Source organism: Ranitomeya variabilis, chromosome 3 (assembly GCF_051348905.1).
Source record: "Ranitomeya variabilis isolate aRanVar5 chromosome 3, aRanVar5.hap1, whole genome shotgun sequence".
Classification (NCBI taxonomy): Eukaryota; Metazoa; Chordata; class Amphibia; order Anura; family Dendrobatidae; genus Ranitomeya; species Ranitomeya variabilis.
In genome coordinates, this window is record NC_135234.1 from 30,550,315 (window position 1) to 30,565,153 (window position 14,839).

Below are 14,839 nucleotides of genomic sequence, written 5' to 3' on the forward strand. Positions count from 1 at the left end.
TGCTAACTTGTATTGTTGTTTTCTTCCCAGTCCCGGAGTACTGTGTTTAACCAGGGGAGAGTGCAGCGCCCCAGAGTCCTGGTCGTTGCAGTACTGTGGCTCCGCCACTATGGGGAGCCATGGTGCGTCCGATGGCACTGAAGGAGTTCATCTGATCAGGTATCACAGACACCAATACATTTCACAGCCGGGCCTCCGGGGGGAGCTAAGGGTGCTATTCATTAGGCCACTCCCCACCATAGTGGGTAAACTGGGGGTCAGGCAGGAAGTTAGAGGAGAAAGCTGACTGGATTGGACGAAGCAACACCTAGTGGCAGAGGGTGTTGTGGAGGAAGAGACAGTAGGGTCTCTGTCAGGGGTGGGATCCTGACAGAGGCTTGGCATTGAAAAGAACGTAACGGGTCCGCGCCAGCTCCGGGAAGCGGCGGGACCCAAGAAAGGACTAGAAGCGAGATAGATTGTGCTGAGTGAGAAACGGGATCACGCAAAAGGAGAAATACCAGTAGGAGTCGTGCTGTAAGACCGAAGCAACATCCTACTGAGGCGCACTACCGGTGGCCGGAACGCCGAGGGAGTAGAATAACATTCAGCTTCAAGCAATACTCCAAACAGCGGCAGGGCAGTCAGTCTCAGGCGGGCTGTCTAACTCAAATCACCTATGAAGTCTTGGGAGGCAATTGCGGGAGAGGGGCGTCTCTAGGGTCCCGGAAGAACTCCAGGCCTACCCGTCAAACGGGTGCCGTTCCTACCCGAACCTCAGGGAGGGACGGAGGATTAGCAGAACATCATCTAATCGAGTTGTGAGGGAACATCAGAAACAGACACAACAGTTGTGGGGTACTTTCCGTAAGCACAGCAGGGAAGGACTACAACACATAGCGCTAGGGGGAAGGCACAGATTTCCTCCTGTGAAGAGAACTCTGGAAGTGCCATTGGACCGGCCGGACTTGCGCAGCCTGGTGAACCGTATTCTGGACTGAGGACTCAGAGATCTTCAGTAAAGAGGTAAAGAGACTGCAACCTGGTGTCCTCGTTATTTACCGCGACCTGCACCCCACAACTGCACCGTTACAACACCACTTATTGCATTGGACGTCCCCCACTGACAGATAGGGCCACGGACCGGGTCTAGCCACCGTGACAACCCCAGGACTGAGACCCAGAGGCCCGGCTCCGGATACCCCTCGGCCCTGCGGCGGTGTGGGGGCGCTTCATTAACAACAGCCACCAGCCAATTGGAGGCTGGCAGCTGAAGTCGGGCGCAGGCGCAGCGCACACGTTGCCGGCGTCTGACGTCATTGTCAGTTGCTGGCGAGTGCGCGCTGCTGGAGGGAGCTCGCCACCTGGAGCGCTGGTCAGGTGAGGAGAACTCGGTTTGTTTGTTTTTTTGTTTTGTATTTTTTGCTAACTAACGGCAATCCGGGTGGGCCAGAATGCTGGACAGTCAGTGACACTGTCTGACTGGGGGCAATATGCTGGAGCCGGAGGACACACTGGGGCAGATGATAGCTGGACACACTGGGGCAATGCTGGAGGACACTGGGGCAGATTGCTGGACACACTGGGGGGCAATGCTGGACACACTGGGGCAGATGATTGCTGGACACACTGGGGGTAATATGCTGGACACACTGGGGTAATATGCTGGACACACTGGGGGTAATATGCTGGACACACTGGGGGTAATATGCTGGACACACTGGGGGTAATATGCTGGACACACTGGGGGCAATATGCTGGACACACTGGGGGCAATATGCTGGACACACTGGAGGAAATATGCTGGACACACTGGGGGTAATATGCTGGACACACTGGGGGTAATATGCTGGACACACTGGGCGTAACATGCTGGACGCACTGGGGGTAAATAATATGCTGGACACACTGGGGCAGAATGCTGGACACACTGGGGCAGAATGCTGGACACACTGGGGGCAATGCTGGACACTCTGGGGCAATATGCTGGACATACTGGGGCAGATTGCTGGACACACTGGGGGTAATATGCTGGACACACTGGGGCAGATTGCTGGACACACTGGGGCAGATTGCTGGAATACTGGGGCAGATTGCTGGACACTGGGGCAATATGCTGGACACACTGGGGGTAATATGCTGGACACACTGGGGGCAGGACTGGAGGCATGGGCAGAATGTAGATATGGGGCATGACTGGAGACACGGGGCAGAATGAAAGACATGAGGCAGGATTGGATCATGGGGCAGGAGAATACGATGGAGACAGATGGGGCAGGATGGGGAGATCATATGGTGTAGAATGGATACTCATGAGGGCAGGATGCGAGAACATATGGCTGGAGCCAGGAATGAGATAAACGGGGCCAGGATGGGGAATATTATTACCATAGGGGCTAATTAAGGGATATTATTACTGCAGTGATGTATTTATTTTATTTTTTGAGTATACTGTTTTAAATGGGGGGGCGGTCCTGTTACTGTGCAGAGTGACACTATATCGCCTTTTTTTCTTCATGTGGTGTAATGTAGAAGTTGTGAAAAATTAAGTAATGTGTTCTGCAAGCGGAGCTCGAGATAACTGTGTTATTTCCTGCAGAAACGAGTCCTGGCTGGAAGAAATGATGGCGGTCTGTGCTGGATGAAAGATGAAGGACTTCACCTAGAGACGTCACTGGTGAGTCAGTGTTACCTATACACTGACACTATACACTGTATACTATATACAGAGCTCCTGTGTATAATGTCACCAGTGATTGCTGTATTACCTCTACACAGACACTGCATACTAAGTACAGATCTCCTGTGAATACTGGCACTTATGGTGATAGTACTGTGTTTTGTTTTTTTTTGTTTTTTTTATTATTACTGATCAGTATTGTAGTATTCAGTCACTATGTGGTGGTAATATGTGGTCTGGAAATGGTGTTGTGGTATTTGTCCCTTGTATGTGCTATTTAGTCACCAAGTGGTGGTAATATGTGGTCTTGACATGGTGCGGTGGTATTTGTTCCTTTTATGTGATATTGGTCAAAATATACCTAAATTGTATTGCATATTTTAACAAATATTTAATAGGTTGCAGTAGAGTAGGGCCCGGCCATTTTTCTGGAATAATCTGGTTCAGGTATATCATGACCCCCGTCACATGACCCCTGTCACATGACCCACGTCACATGACCGGGGGCCCACAGTGTCTGAACAGCCCAGGGCCCTGGCTACCCTTAATCCACCCCTGATCAGGACTGTGGCGACAAGTTCGCTTGTGATGAAGTAGGGCGAAGGTGAGCTTCACCAGCCCTGGAGGACACTACAGAGGAAGGAAACTGTGGGGATTAAAATGCTTCTTACTGTGAAAGAAACTTTGTACCCGCAATCCCCTGTACATTACCCTTACCATGTTACTGTTCAGTAAACACTGGGTTTTGGAACTGTTATTGAACTGTGGAACATCTGGTCCTGGACAGCCAACACCACCGGCTACAGGCAGCTTGCACGGGCGCAAAACCTTCACACACCCAGCCAAGATCCATACTGCCAAATAATGTGCCAGGGCGTAAATACAGGAGACGAGTGCTTCACCCGCACCATATTACATATTCTGCAACTTCCCCCTTTATAGGAGCTCTCTCTTTTCAGTTGTCTCAGAGCTGGTGGGTAGAGACTGGCTGCTATGATGTCTCCCATACACAGCACACACATACAGGAGGGACAGTGAGCAAGTGATCCAGACTGTCTTGAGCAAAACTGATTTTGATTATTTTAAGAATAAATTATGAGTTTATCGGGCAGAGGGGGGAGAAGAAGTGTCTCGTATGTATAGAAAGAAGCATGTTTCTCTAATATGATGTTATAAAGTTTCCTATATTCACAACTAGGGTAAGATTGGCCAAGATCAGAGTTATCTCCGATCACGGTTCATACAAAAGGATGTAAAAGTTCTACCATATCATATCATAATCTTCTAAAATCAGTAGGTAGATCGAGTGTAATGTCTCTAGATTCATCATTCCACTAGAAATTGGGGTCGTGGATTTGGCTTAAAATAAATTAATTTTGTAATTTTAACATTTTGTTACCCTTGTGCTTGTTCTTTTGCTCATATCCTTCTTCTCTTCCTTATGTAGGAGCCAGGTTTTGGTTGGTCGGATGTTTTTGATTAATACTTGGTCTAAACGCAGTGAATACTTATTGCGTCATCTGTTTGCACATCATGAAAATTACATGGCAAGTGTCTGATTCGGTAATTACAGATTGATTGCACTGTTTATAGGATGCGGCTTATCCATCTCTGCTGAGGACACATTCTCTAAATGCTTACAGATCCGGACTGTGAGGGATTATTTATCTACCTTGATTGTTATCATAATAAGTTACTACATCATATATATATCATAATCCACCAACATATTCTACAGAGCTGACACTCTACAGGAGAGAGGACCCTGCACATAAGAGCTGACACTCTACAGGAGAGAGGACCCTACACATAAGAGCTGACACTCTACAGGAGAGAGGACCCTGCACATAAGAGCTGACACTCTACAGGAGAGAGGACCCTGCACATAAGAGCTGACACTCTACAGGAGAGAGGACCCTACACATAAGAGCTGACACTCTACAGGAGAGAGGACCCTACACATAAGAACTGACACTCTACAGGAGAGAGGACCCTACACATAAGAGCTGACACTCTACAGGAGAGAGGTCCCTGCACATAAGAACTGACACTCTACAGAAGAGAGGATCCTGCACATAAGAGCTGACACTCTACAGGAGAGAGGACCCTACACATAAGAGCTGACACTCTACAGGAGAGATGACCCTGCACATAAGAACTGACACTCTACAGAAGAGAGGATCCTGCACATAAGAGCTGACACTCTACAGAAGAGAGGATCCTGCACATAAGAGCTGACACTCTACAGGAGAGAGGATCCTGCACATAAGAGCTGACACTCTACAGGAGAGAGGACCCTGCACATAAGAGCTGACACTCTACAGGAGAGAGGAGCCTGCACAGAAGAGCTGACACTCTACAGGAGAGAGGACCCTGCACATAAGAGCTGACACTCTACAGGAGAGAGGACCCTGCACATAAGAGCTGACACTCTACAGGAGAGAGGATCCTGCACATAAGAGCTGACACTCTACAGGAGAGAGAGGACCCTGCACATAAGAACTGACACTCTACAGAAGAGAGGATCCTGCACATAAGAGCTGACGCTCTACAGGAGAGAGGACCCTGTACATAAGAGCTGACACTCTACAGGAGAGAGGATCCTGCACATAAGAGCTGACACTCTACAGGAGAGAGGACCCTGCACATAAGAGCTGACACTCTACAGAAGAGAGGATCCTGCACATAAGAGCTGACACTCTACAGGAGAGCGGACCCTGCACATAAGAACTGACACTCTACAGGAGAGAGAACCCTGCACATAAGAGCTGACACTCTACAGGAGAGAGGATCCTGCACATAAGAGCTGACTCTCTACAGGAGAGATGACCCTGCACATAAGAGCTGACACTCTACAGGAGAGAGGACCCTACACATAAGAGCTGACACTCTACAGGAGAGAGGACCCTGCACATAAGAGCTGACACTCTACAGGAGAGAGGACCCTGCACATAAGAGCTGACACTGTACAGGAGAGAGGACCCTGCACATAAGAGCTGACACTCTACAGGAGAGAGGATCCTGCACATAAGAGCTGACTCTCTACAGGAGAGATGACCCTGCACATAAGAGCTGACACTCTACAGGAGAGAGGATCCTGCACATAAGAGCTGACACTATACAGGAGAGAGGACCCTGCACATAAGAGCTGACACTGTACAGGAGAGAGGACCCTGCACATAAGAGCTGACACTCTACAGGAGAGAGGATCCTGCACATAAGAGCTGACACTCTACAGGAGAGAGGACCCTGCACATAAGAGCTGACACTCTACAGGAGAGAGGATCCTGCACATAAGAGCTGACTCTCTACAGGAGAGATGACCCTGCACATAAGAGCTGACACTCTACAGGAGAGAGGATCCTGCACATAAGAGCTGACTCTCTACAGGAGAGATGACCCTGCACATAAGAGCTGACACTCTACAGGAGAGAGGACCCTACACATAAGAGCTGACACTCTACAGGAGAGAGGACCCTGCACATAAGAGCTGACACTCTACAGGAGAGAGGACCCTGCACATAAGAGCTGACACTGTACAGGAGAGAGGACCCTGCACATAAGAGCTGACACTCTACAGGAGAGAGGATCCTGCACATAAGAGCTGACTCTCTACAGGAGAGATGACCCTGCACATAAGAGCTGACACTCTACAGGAGAGAGGATCCTGCACATAAGAGCTGACACTATACAGGAGAGAGGACCCTGCACATAAGAGCTGACACTGTACAGGAGAGAGGACCCTGCACATGAGAGCTGACACTGTACAGGAGAGAGGACCCTGCACATAAGAGCTGACACTCTACAGGAGAGAGGATCCTGCACATAAGAGCTGACACTGTACAGGAGAGAGGACCCTGCACATAAGAGCTGACACTCTACAGGAGAGAGGATCCTGCACATAAGAGCTGACACTATACAGGAGAGAGGACCCTGCACATAAGAGCTGACACTGTACAGGAGAGAGGATCCTGCACATAAGAGCTGACTCTCTACAGGAGAGATGACCCTGCACATGAGAGCTGACACTGTACAGGAGAGAGGACCCTGCACATAAGAGCTGACACTCTACATAAGAGAGGATCCTGCACATAAGAGCTGACTCTCTACAGGAGAGATGACCCTGCACATAAGAGCTGACACTCTACAGGAGAGAGGATCCTGCACATAAGAGCTGACACTATACAGGAGAGAGGACCCTGCACATAAGAGCTGACACTGTACAGAAGAGAGGACCCTGCACATAAGAGCTGACACTCTACAGGAGAGAGGATCCTGCACATAAGAGCTGACACTCTACAGGAGAGAGGACCCTGCACATAAGAGCTGACACTCTACAGGAGAGAGGATCCTGCACATAAGAGCTGACACTCTACAGGAGAGAGGACCCTGCACATAAGAGCTGACACTGTACAGGAGAGAGGATCCTGCACATAAGAGCTGACACTCTACAGGAGAGAGGACCCTGCACATAAGAGCTGACACTCTACAGGAGAGAGGACCCTGCACATAAGAGCTGACACTATACAGGAGAGAGGATCCTGCACATAAGAGCTGACACTCTACAGGAGAGAGGATCCTGCACATAAGAGCTGACACTGTACAGGAGAGAGGACCCTGCACATAAGAGCTGACACTCTACAGGAGAGAGAACCCTGTACATAAGAGCTGACACTCTACAGGAGAGAGGACCTGCACATAAGAGCTGACACTCTACAGGAGAGAGGACCCTGCACATAAGAGCTGACACTGTACAGGAGAGAGGACCCTGCACATAAGAGCTGACACTCTACAGGAGAGAGGACCCTGTACATAAGAGCTGACACTCTACAGGAGAGAGTATCCTGCACATAAGAGCTGACACTCTACAGGAGTGAGGACCCTGCACATAAGAGCTGACACTCTACAGGAGAGAGGATCCTGCACATAAGAGCTGACTCTCTACAGGAGAGATGACCCTGCACATAAGAGCTGACACTCTACAGGAGAGAGGATCCAGCACATAAGAGCTGACTCTCTACAGGAGAGAGGACCCTGCCCATAAGAGCTGACACTCTACAGGAGAAAGGACCATGCACATAAGAGCTGACACTCTACAGGAGAGAGGACCCTGCACATAAGAGCTGACTCTCTACAGGAGAGAGGACCCTGCCCATAAGAGCTGACACTCTACAGGAGAGAGGATCCTGCACATAAGAGCTGACACTCTACAGGAGAGAGGACCCTGCACATAAGAGCTGACTCTCTAGAGGAGAGAGAACCCTGCCCATAAGAGCTGACACTCTACAGGAGAGAGGACCATGAACATAAGAGCTGACACTCTACAGGAGAGAGGACCCTGCACATAAGAGCTGACACTCTACAGGAGAGAGGATCCTGCATATAAGAGCTGACACTCTACAGGAGAGAGGATCCTGCCCATAAGAGCTGACACTCTACAGGAGAGAGGACCCTGCACATAAGAACTGACACTATACAGGAGAAAGGACCCTGCACATAAGAGCTGACGCTCTACAGGAGAGAGGGCCCTGCACATAAGAGCTGACACTCTACAGGAGAGAGGACCCTGCACATAAGAGCTGATGCAGCGCCCCAGAGTCCTGGTCGTTGCAGTACTGTGGCTCCGCCACTATGGGGAGCCATGGTGCGTCCGATGGCACTGAAGGAGTTCATCTGATCAGGTATCACAGACACCAATACATTTCACAGCCGGGCCTCCGGGGGGAGCTAAGGGTGCTATTCATTAGGCCACTCCCCACCATAGTGGGTAAACTGGGGGTCAGGCAGGAAGTTAGATCAGAAGCTGACTGGGTTGGAACCAGGCAACACCTTGTGGCAGAGGGTGTTGTAGGGGAAGATACAGTAGGGTCTCTGTCAGGGGTGGGATCCTGACAGAGGCTTGGCAACGAGAACGAACGTAACGGGACCGTGCCTGCTCTGGGTAGCGGCGGTGCCCAAGAAAGGATTAGAAGAGAGATAGATTGTGCTGAGTGAGAAACGGGATCACGCAAAAGGAGAAATACCAGTAGGAGTCGTGCTGTAAGACCGAAGCAACATCCTACTGAGGCGCACTACCGGTGGCCGGAACGCCGAGGGAGTATAATAACATTCAGCTTCAAGCAATACTCCAAACAGCGGCAGGGCAGTCAGTCTCAGGCGGGCTGTCTAACTCAAATCACCTATGAAGTCTTGGGAGGCAATTGCGGGAGAGGGGCGTCTCTAGGGTCCCGGAAGAACTCCAGGCCTACCCGTCAAACGGGTGCCGTTCCTACCCGAACCTCAGGGAGGGACGGAGGATTAGCAGAACATCATCTAATCGAGTTGTGAGGGAACATCAGAAACAGACACAACAGTTGTGGGGTACTTTCCGTAAGCACAGCAGGGAAGGACTACAACACATAGCGCTAGGGGGAAGGCACAGATTTCCTCCTGTGAAGAGAACTCTGGAAGTGCCATTGGACCGGCCGGACTTGCGCAGCCTGGTGAACCGTATTCTGGACTGAGGACTCAGAGATCTTCAGTAAAGAGGTAAAGAGACTGCAACCTGGTGTCCTCGTTATTTACCGCGACCTGCACCCCACAACTGCACCGTTACAACACCACTTATTGCACCGGACGTCCCCCACTGACAGACAGGGCCACGGACCGGGTCTAGCCACCGTGACAACCCCAGGACTGAGACCCAGAGGCCCGGCTCCGGGTGCCCCTCGGCCCTGCGGCGGTGTGGGGGCGCTACACTGACACTCTTCGTGAGAGAGGACCCTGCACATAAGAGCTGACACTCTACAGGAGAGAGGACCCTGCACATAAGAGCTGACACTCTACCGGAGAGAGGACCCTGCACATAAGAGCTGACACTCTTCATGAGAGAGGACCCTGCACATAAGAGCTGACACTCTACAGGAGAGAGGACCCTACACATAAGAGCTGACACTCTACAGGAGAGAGGACCCTGCACATAAGAGCTGACACTCTACAGGAGAGAGAACCCTGCCCATAAGAGCTGACTCTCTACAGGAGAGAGGATCCTGCACATAAGAGCTGACACTCTACAGGAGAGAGGACCCTGCACATAAGAGCTGACTCTCTACAGGAGAGAGGACCCTGCACATAAGAGCTGACACTCTACAGGAGAGAGGACCCTACACATAAGAGCTGACACTCTACAGGAGAGAGGACCCTGCACATAAGAGCTGACACTCTACAGGAGAGAGGACCCTGCACATAAGAGCTGACACTCTACAGGAGAGAGGACCCTGCACATAAGAGCTGACACTCTACAGGAGAGAGGACCCTACACATAAGAGCTGACACTCTACAGGAGAGAGGACCCTGCACATAAGAGCTGACACTCCACAGGAGAGAGGACCCTGCACATAAGAGCTGATACTCTACAGGAGAGAGGACCCTGCCCATAGGCCACATAAGCAGACCCGGTGTTACAGATGGTACAGGTGAGGGCCTTACTACAGGTTTTGCATTATTAGGCGACACCACTGTATGATGACAGGTAGATATGAGTAGACGCTCGGCAGCATCGGCTGATCCCGGATACTCACGTGAGGACGTAGTTCACGCTAACAATGCAGTGCGGTCTAGAAGAGCGGCTGTTGTGCACAATTGTAGCGTAACTCTGTACCCAGACCCAACCTCCATGTTTGGAAAGCAGACGATAATATTTGGTGGTGACCTGGCCTTTCACCAGCACTGGAAGAAAAGTGTAAATTTATACATTAATTCAATTAAATATTACATCATTTTTGGGATAAATAAGACACAATTACATAAAAAGTCAATGACAATGTAAAGAAATATCCAAAATAATAATTGATTTATAGAAATATTAAATGTTGGGTTTTCTTGATATTTATGTCTGTTATAACAGTGAATGAAGTTGACTTTAATCTCCAGGAGTACACAGAGTCCATAAACAAAAAAAGGGGCCATTTCTGAAAAAAAAAAAAAATCCCCTTAGGCTGCCGTGTTTTCCACTCTCGGCATATTTTTTTGTTAGGCGTTCCCCTAAAATAAGATTTCGAGGTGTGTTGCTACAGGAAACCTCAGCAATCAGTTGTGATCTGTGGGGGAACTGTAACATTTCTCTACACTGCCTCCGAAGGGCAAATGAAGAATTACAAGGTGCCTATTGAAATTATTGGTCTGTGCGGTAGCAAAATTACAACTCCCAGCATGTCCTGAAACTATAAAGATATATTAAAAAATGAATGAGCACAATATTTTACAACTAAGAAAGTAAAAAAATAAACCAATGACACTTACAGAGGTGGTGAGCGTATCTCAGGTGGAACACATCGCAGCCATGGACGTGGTGGTAAAGAGTTTTCTCTATGAGATCTTGAGGTTCATAACCAGTTAATTCAGCTACTCTGCACAGAAAAGAGGGGAATTGAGGGATTGGGATTTTTTTCACAACCTATTAATATATTTAAGAAAACTATGCAGCATCTGGAGACTCTGGAAGACAAGAGTAAGTTCTTGGATGTTCTGTGTTCTGTTGTTCCAAAATCTCCAAACCTTGATATTAGTTTGAGAATTTTCTGGCCAAAAGCTGATTATATCTATTGGATGCGCTTTCTAAGGCTTCTTTTACACTTACCGGGTTTTTTGCGGCCTGTTTTTGTGGGCCTTTTTTGCGGGCCGTATTGCAGCAATTTTCATGGTCAACTTGCGGATTTCTGTTTTTCGGGTTCCCAATACTATAGCAAAAGTATTGGGAAAAAAAACGGCGTTCTGCAAAAACAACTGTCCGTTGTTTTTGCGGCCCCATTGATTTTCAATGGGGGCCGTGTCTGTAAGCCATGAAAAAGATCGAGCAGGCTTGATCTTTTTTCAAGGCCGTAAATACGGCCATACGGCGCACCGTGAAATTATTGCGGCCTGTTTTCGAGGCCCTATAGAAATCTATTGGGGCTGCAAAAACCGGCCGCAAAACAACGGTATGTGTAAAAGAAGCCTTAGTATTATTAGGAGAGATGGCGAAAACGGAATCAGTGAAAGCACCGGACGATTGAGCTTTAATCATAAGATTCAGGAATCTGGCAAAAAAAAGTCTTCAGTCCCATCCATCTCCGGTACACTGGTTGGAGTTGGGACTATCTGGCCTCATATGTTAGGCAGATCAAGAGTTTAATTGGTCTGGCAAACCATCTACTGTAAAGAGGGAGCTCCTGAGCCACCCGTCGAGGGAGAGACGGATTGGGTACCTACATTTCCACATGCGCCATCCTGTTTTTCTCATGGGAGATAAGCAGTTTCCAAAGATGTCTGCTCATTCCCTTCTTCTTATACACAACACATAAGGTGGGGTCAGTAGAGTTATTGTCCGCTAAGGCCACGTTCTCACGTTCAGTATTTGGTCAGTATTTTCCATCCGTATTTGTAAGCCAAAACCAGGAATGGAAAAATCAGAGGAAAAGTATCATAGAAACCCGTCACCACTTCTGTTTTTATCACCCTCTCCTGGTTTTCACTTACAAATACTGAAGTTAAATACTGACCAAATACTGACCGTGTGAACGTTGCCCAGAAAGGCAATTGGTCTAAATCTATTTGACCCTTCCCATCAGAACCAGTTTTCGTTTTATTTCCCTTAAAGGGAACCTGTCACCTGAATTTGGCGGGACCAGTTTTGGGTCATATGGGCGGGGTTTTCGGGTGTTTGATTCACCCTTTCCTTACCCGCTGGCTGCATGCTGGCCGCAATATTGGATTGAAGTTCATTCTCTGTCCTCCGGAGTACACGCCTGCACAAGGCAATATGCCTTGCGCTGGCGTGTACTCCGAAGGACAGAGAATGAACTTCAATCCAATATTGCGGCCAGCATGCAGCCAGCGGGTAAGGAAAGGGTGAATCAAACACCCAAAAACCCCGCCCATATGACCCAAAACTGGTCCCGCCAAATTCAGGTGACAGGTTCCCTTTAAGAGACATAGATTTTACATTTTCCCGTCGACATTGCCATATAAGAGCTCTTTTTTTTTCCTTAAAGGGAACCTGTCACCCCGTTTTTTCAGTATGAGATAAAAATACCATTAAATAGGGCCTGAGCTGTGCTGGACAATAGTGTATTTTGTGTACCCTGATTCCCCACCTATGCTGCCGAAATACCTTACCAAAGTCGCCGTTTTCGCCTGTCAATCAAGGTGGCGTAGTGGTTTGCGCATGCCCAACAGCGGAATGCACTGCGCAGCTGAAGAAAAAGAGCACAATCTGCGCTATTCACCGCTTTATCGCTGGCGGCGGCCATCTTCCTGAGGCCGCGCGTGCGCAGATGCAGCGCTCTGCTGCCCGGGGCTTCAGGAAAATGGCCGCGGGATGCCGCGCGTGTGCAGATGGGGATCGCGGCGGCCATTTTCCTGAAGCCGATATGCGCACTCGGCTGCAGGAAAATGGCCGCCGCGATCTCCATCTGCGCACGCGCGGCGGTGAATAGCGCAGATCTCGCTCTTTTTCTTCAGCTGCGCAGTGCATTCCGCTGTTGGGCATGCGCAAACCACTACGCCACCAACGGAAAGATAAGCAAGATCGGGGGGAGAAGAAGCGATTTCACCACGCCCATTTGACCAGACCACCTTGATTGACAGGCGAAAACGGCGACTTTGGTAAGGTATATCGGCAGCATAGGTGGGGAATCAGGGTACACAAAATACACTATTGTCCAGCACAGCTCAGGCCCTATTTAATGGTATTTTTATCTCATACTGAAAAAACGGGGTGACATGTTCCCTTTAATGACATTTAATTCAACATTAATGTACAGAAAAGAGAGAGAAAAAATAACGTGGTAAAAAAACGGAATTCTGGCTTTGTTTTTCGGGTTTTGTTTTTTACGCTTTTCGGTGTGGCTTAAAAATATCGTGGCAACATTATTTTTTAAGGTCAGTGCAATTTTTTAACTTTTTATTGTTTTTATAAAAAATCAGACATTTGTAATAAACCTGGATTATGCCATGGGGCAGCACGGTGGCACAGTGGTTAGCACAGCAGCCTTGCAGCGCTGGAGTCCTGGGTTCAAACCCCACCAAGGACAACATCTGCAAAGAGCTTGTATGTTCTCTCCGTGTTTGCGTGGGTTTCCTCCGGGTTCTCCTGCTTCCTCCCACATTCCAAAGACATACTGATAGGGAATTTAGATTGTGAGCCCCATTGGGGACAGCGATGATAATGTGTGCATACTATATTGTAAAGCGCTGCAGAATATGTTAGCGCTATATAAAGATTATTATTTTCTGAGACCTGTTACCCTTTTTTGATTTTCCCATCAACTGAGATGTTTTTATGCACAAAGCTGTAGTTTTTGTTAGCATCATTCTTAGTTTTTATTACATTTTTTGTGGGAAAATTTAAAATAGCAATTTTGTTGTTTCAATTTATTTTAGACTTACAGGATTTACTGTATAGGTTAAATAATATTAGACTTTGAGAGATTGGACATTTAAAAATGCAGCAACACTATATATTATATAAATACAAATATTTTAAAATTGGGAAAGAGGTGTTACTGAAATTTAATTTTTAAATAAATAAATATATGCACAGACAGTCATGGCCAAAAGAGCTGGGACCCTTGAAATTGTTCCAGGAATTGGCATTTTTTTCCACCAAATTCAAGCTGTCCTGCCAGCTCGCGGAACATCATTGTCGGCTCGATCTATCTGTCGGCATTTAAATGAAATTAAATGCTATGTCAGGAAATCCAGGAGGACCCCACTGATGACACAGACATAAAAAGCTAGACTACAGTTTGCCAAAATGTACGTTAATAAGCTAAAAAAAAATTTGGGGAAAGTGTCTTGTGGACAGATGAGACCAAGATAGAGCTTTCTAGTAAAGCACATCATTCTACTGTTTACCAAAAACAGAATGAGGCCCACAAAGAAAGGAACACAGTGCCTACAGTCAAATATGATGGAAGTTCAAGATGTTTTGAGGTTGTTTTGCTGCCTCTGGCACTGGGTTCCTTAGCTGTGTGCAAGGTATCATGAAATCTGAAGATTACCAAAGAATTTTGGATCACAATGTAATGTAATGCCCAGTGTCAGAAAGCTGGGATTCCATCCTAGGTTATGGGTCTTCCAGAAGGACAATGACTCCAAACATACTTCAAGAAGCCCCTAGAAATGGATGGAAACAAAGCACTGGAGAGTTCTGAAGTGGCA

The 14,839-nt window shown here is 48.1% G+C and overlaps 1 protein-coding gene across 1 annotated transcript in view; it reads right to left on the bottom strand.

Moving 5' to 3' along the window:
- Positions 1–14,839, bottom strand: part of SIM2 (SIM bHLH transcription factor 2) — a 128,964-nt gene that overhangs the window by 13,007 nt on the left and 101,118 nt on the right. The window contains exons 7-8 of the mRNA XM_077293888.1: positions 10,940–11,046; positions 10,219–10,366 (exon numbers count right to left, since the gene is read on the bottom strand). Coding sequence (XP_077150003.1) covers positions 10,219–10,366; positions 10,940–11,046 — 255 coding nt within the window. The remainder of the gene's footprint in view (positions 1–10,218; positions 10,367–10,939; positions 11,047–14,839) is intronic.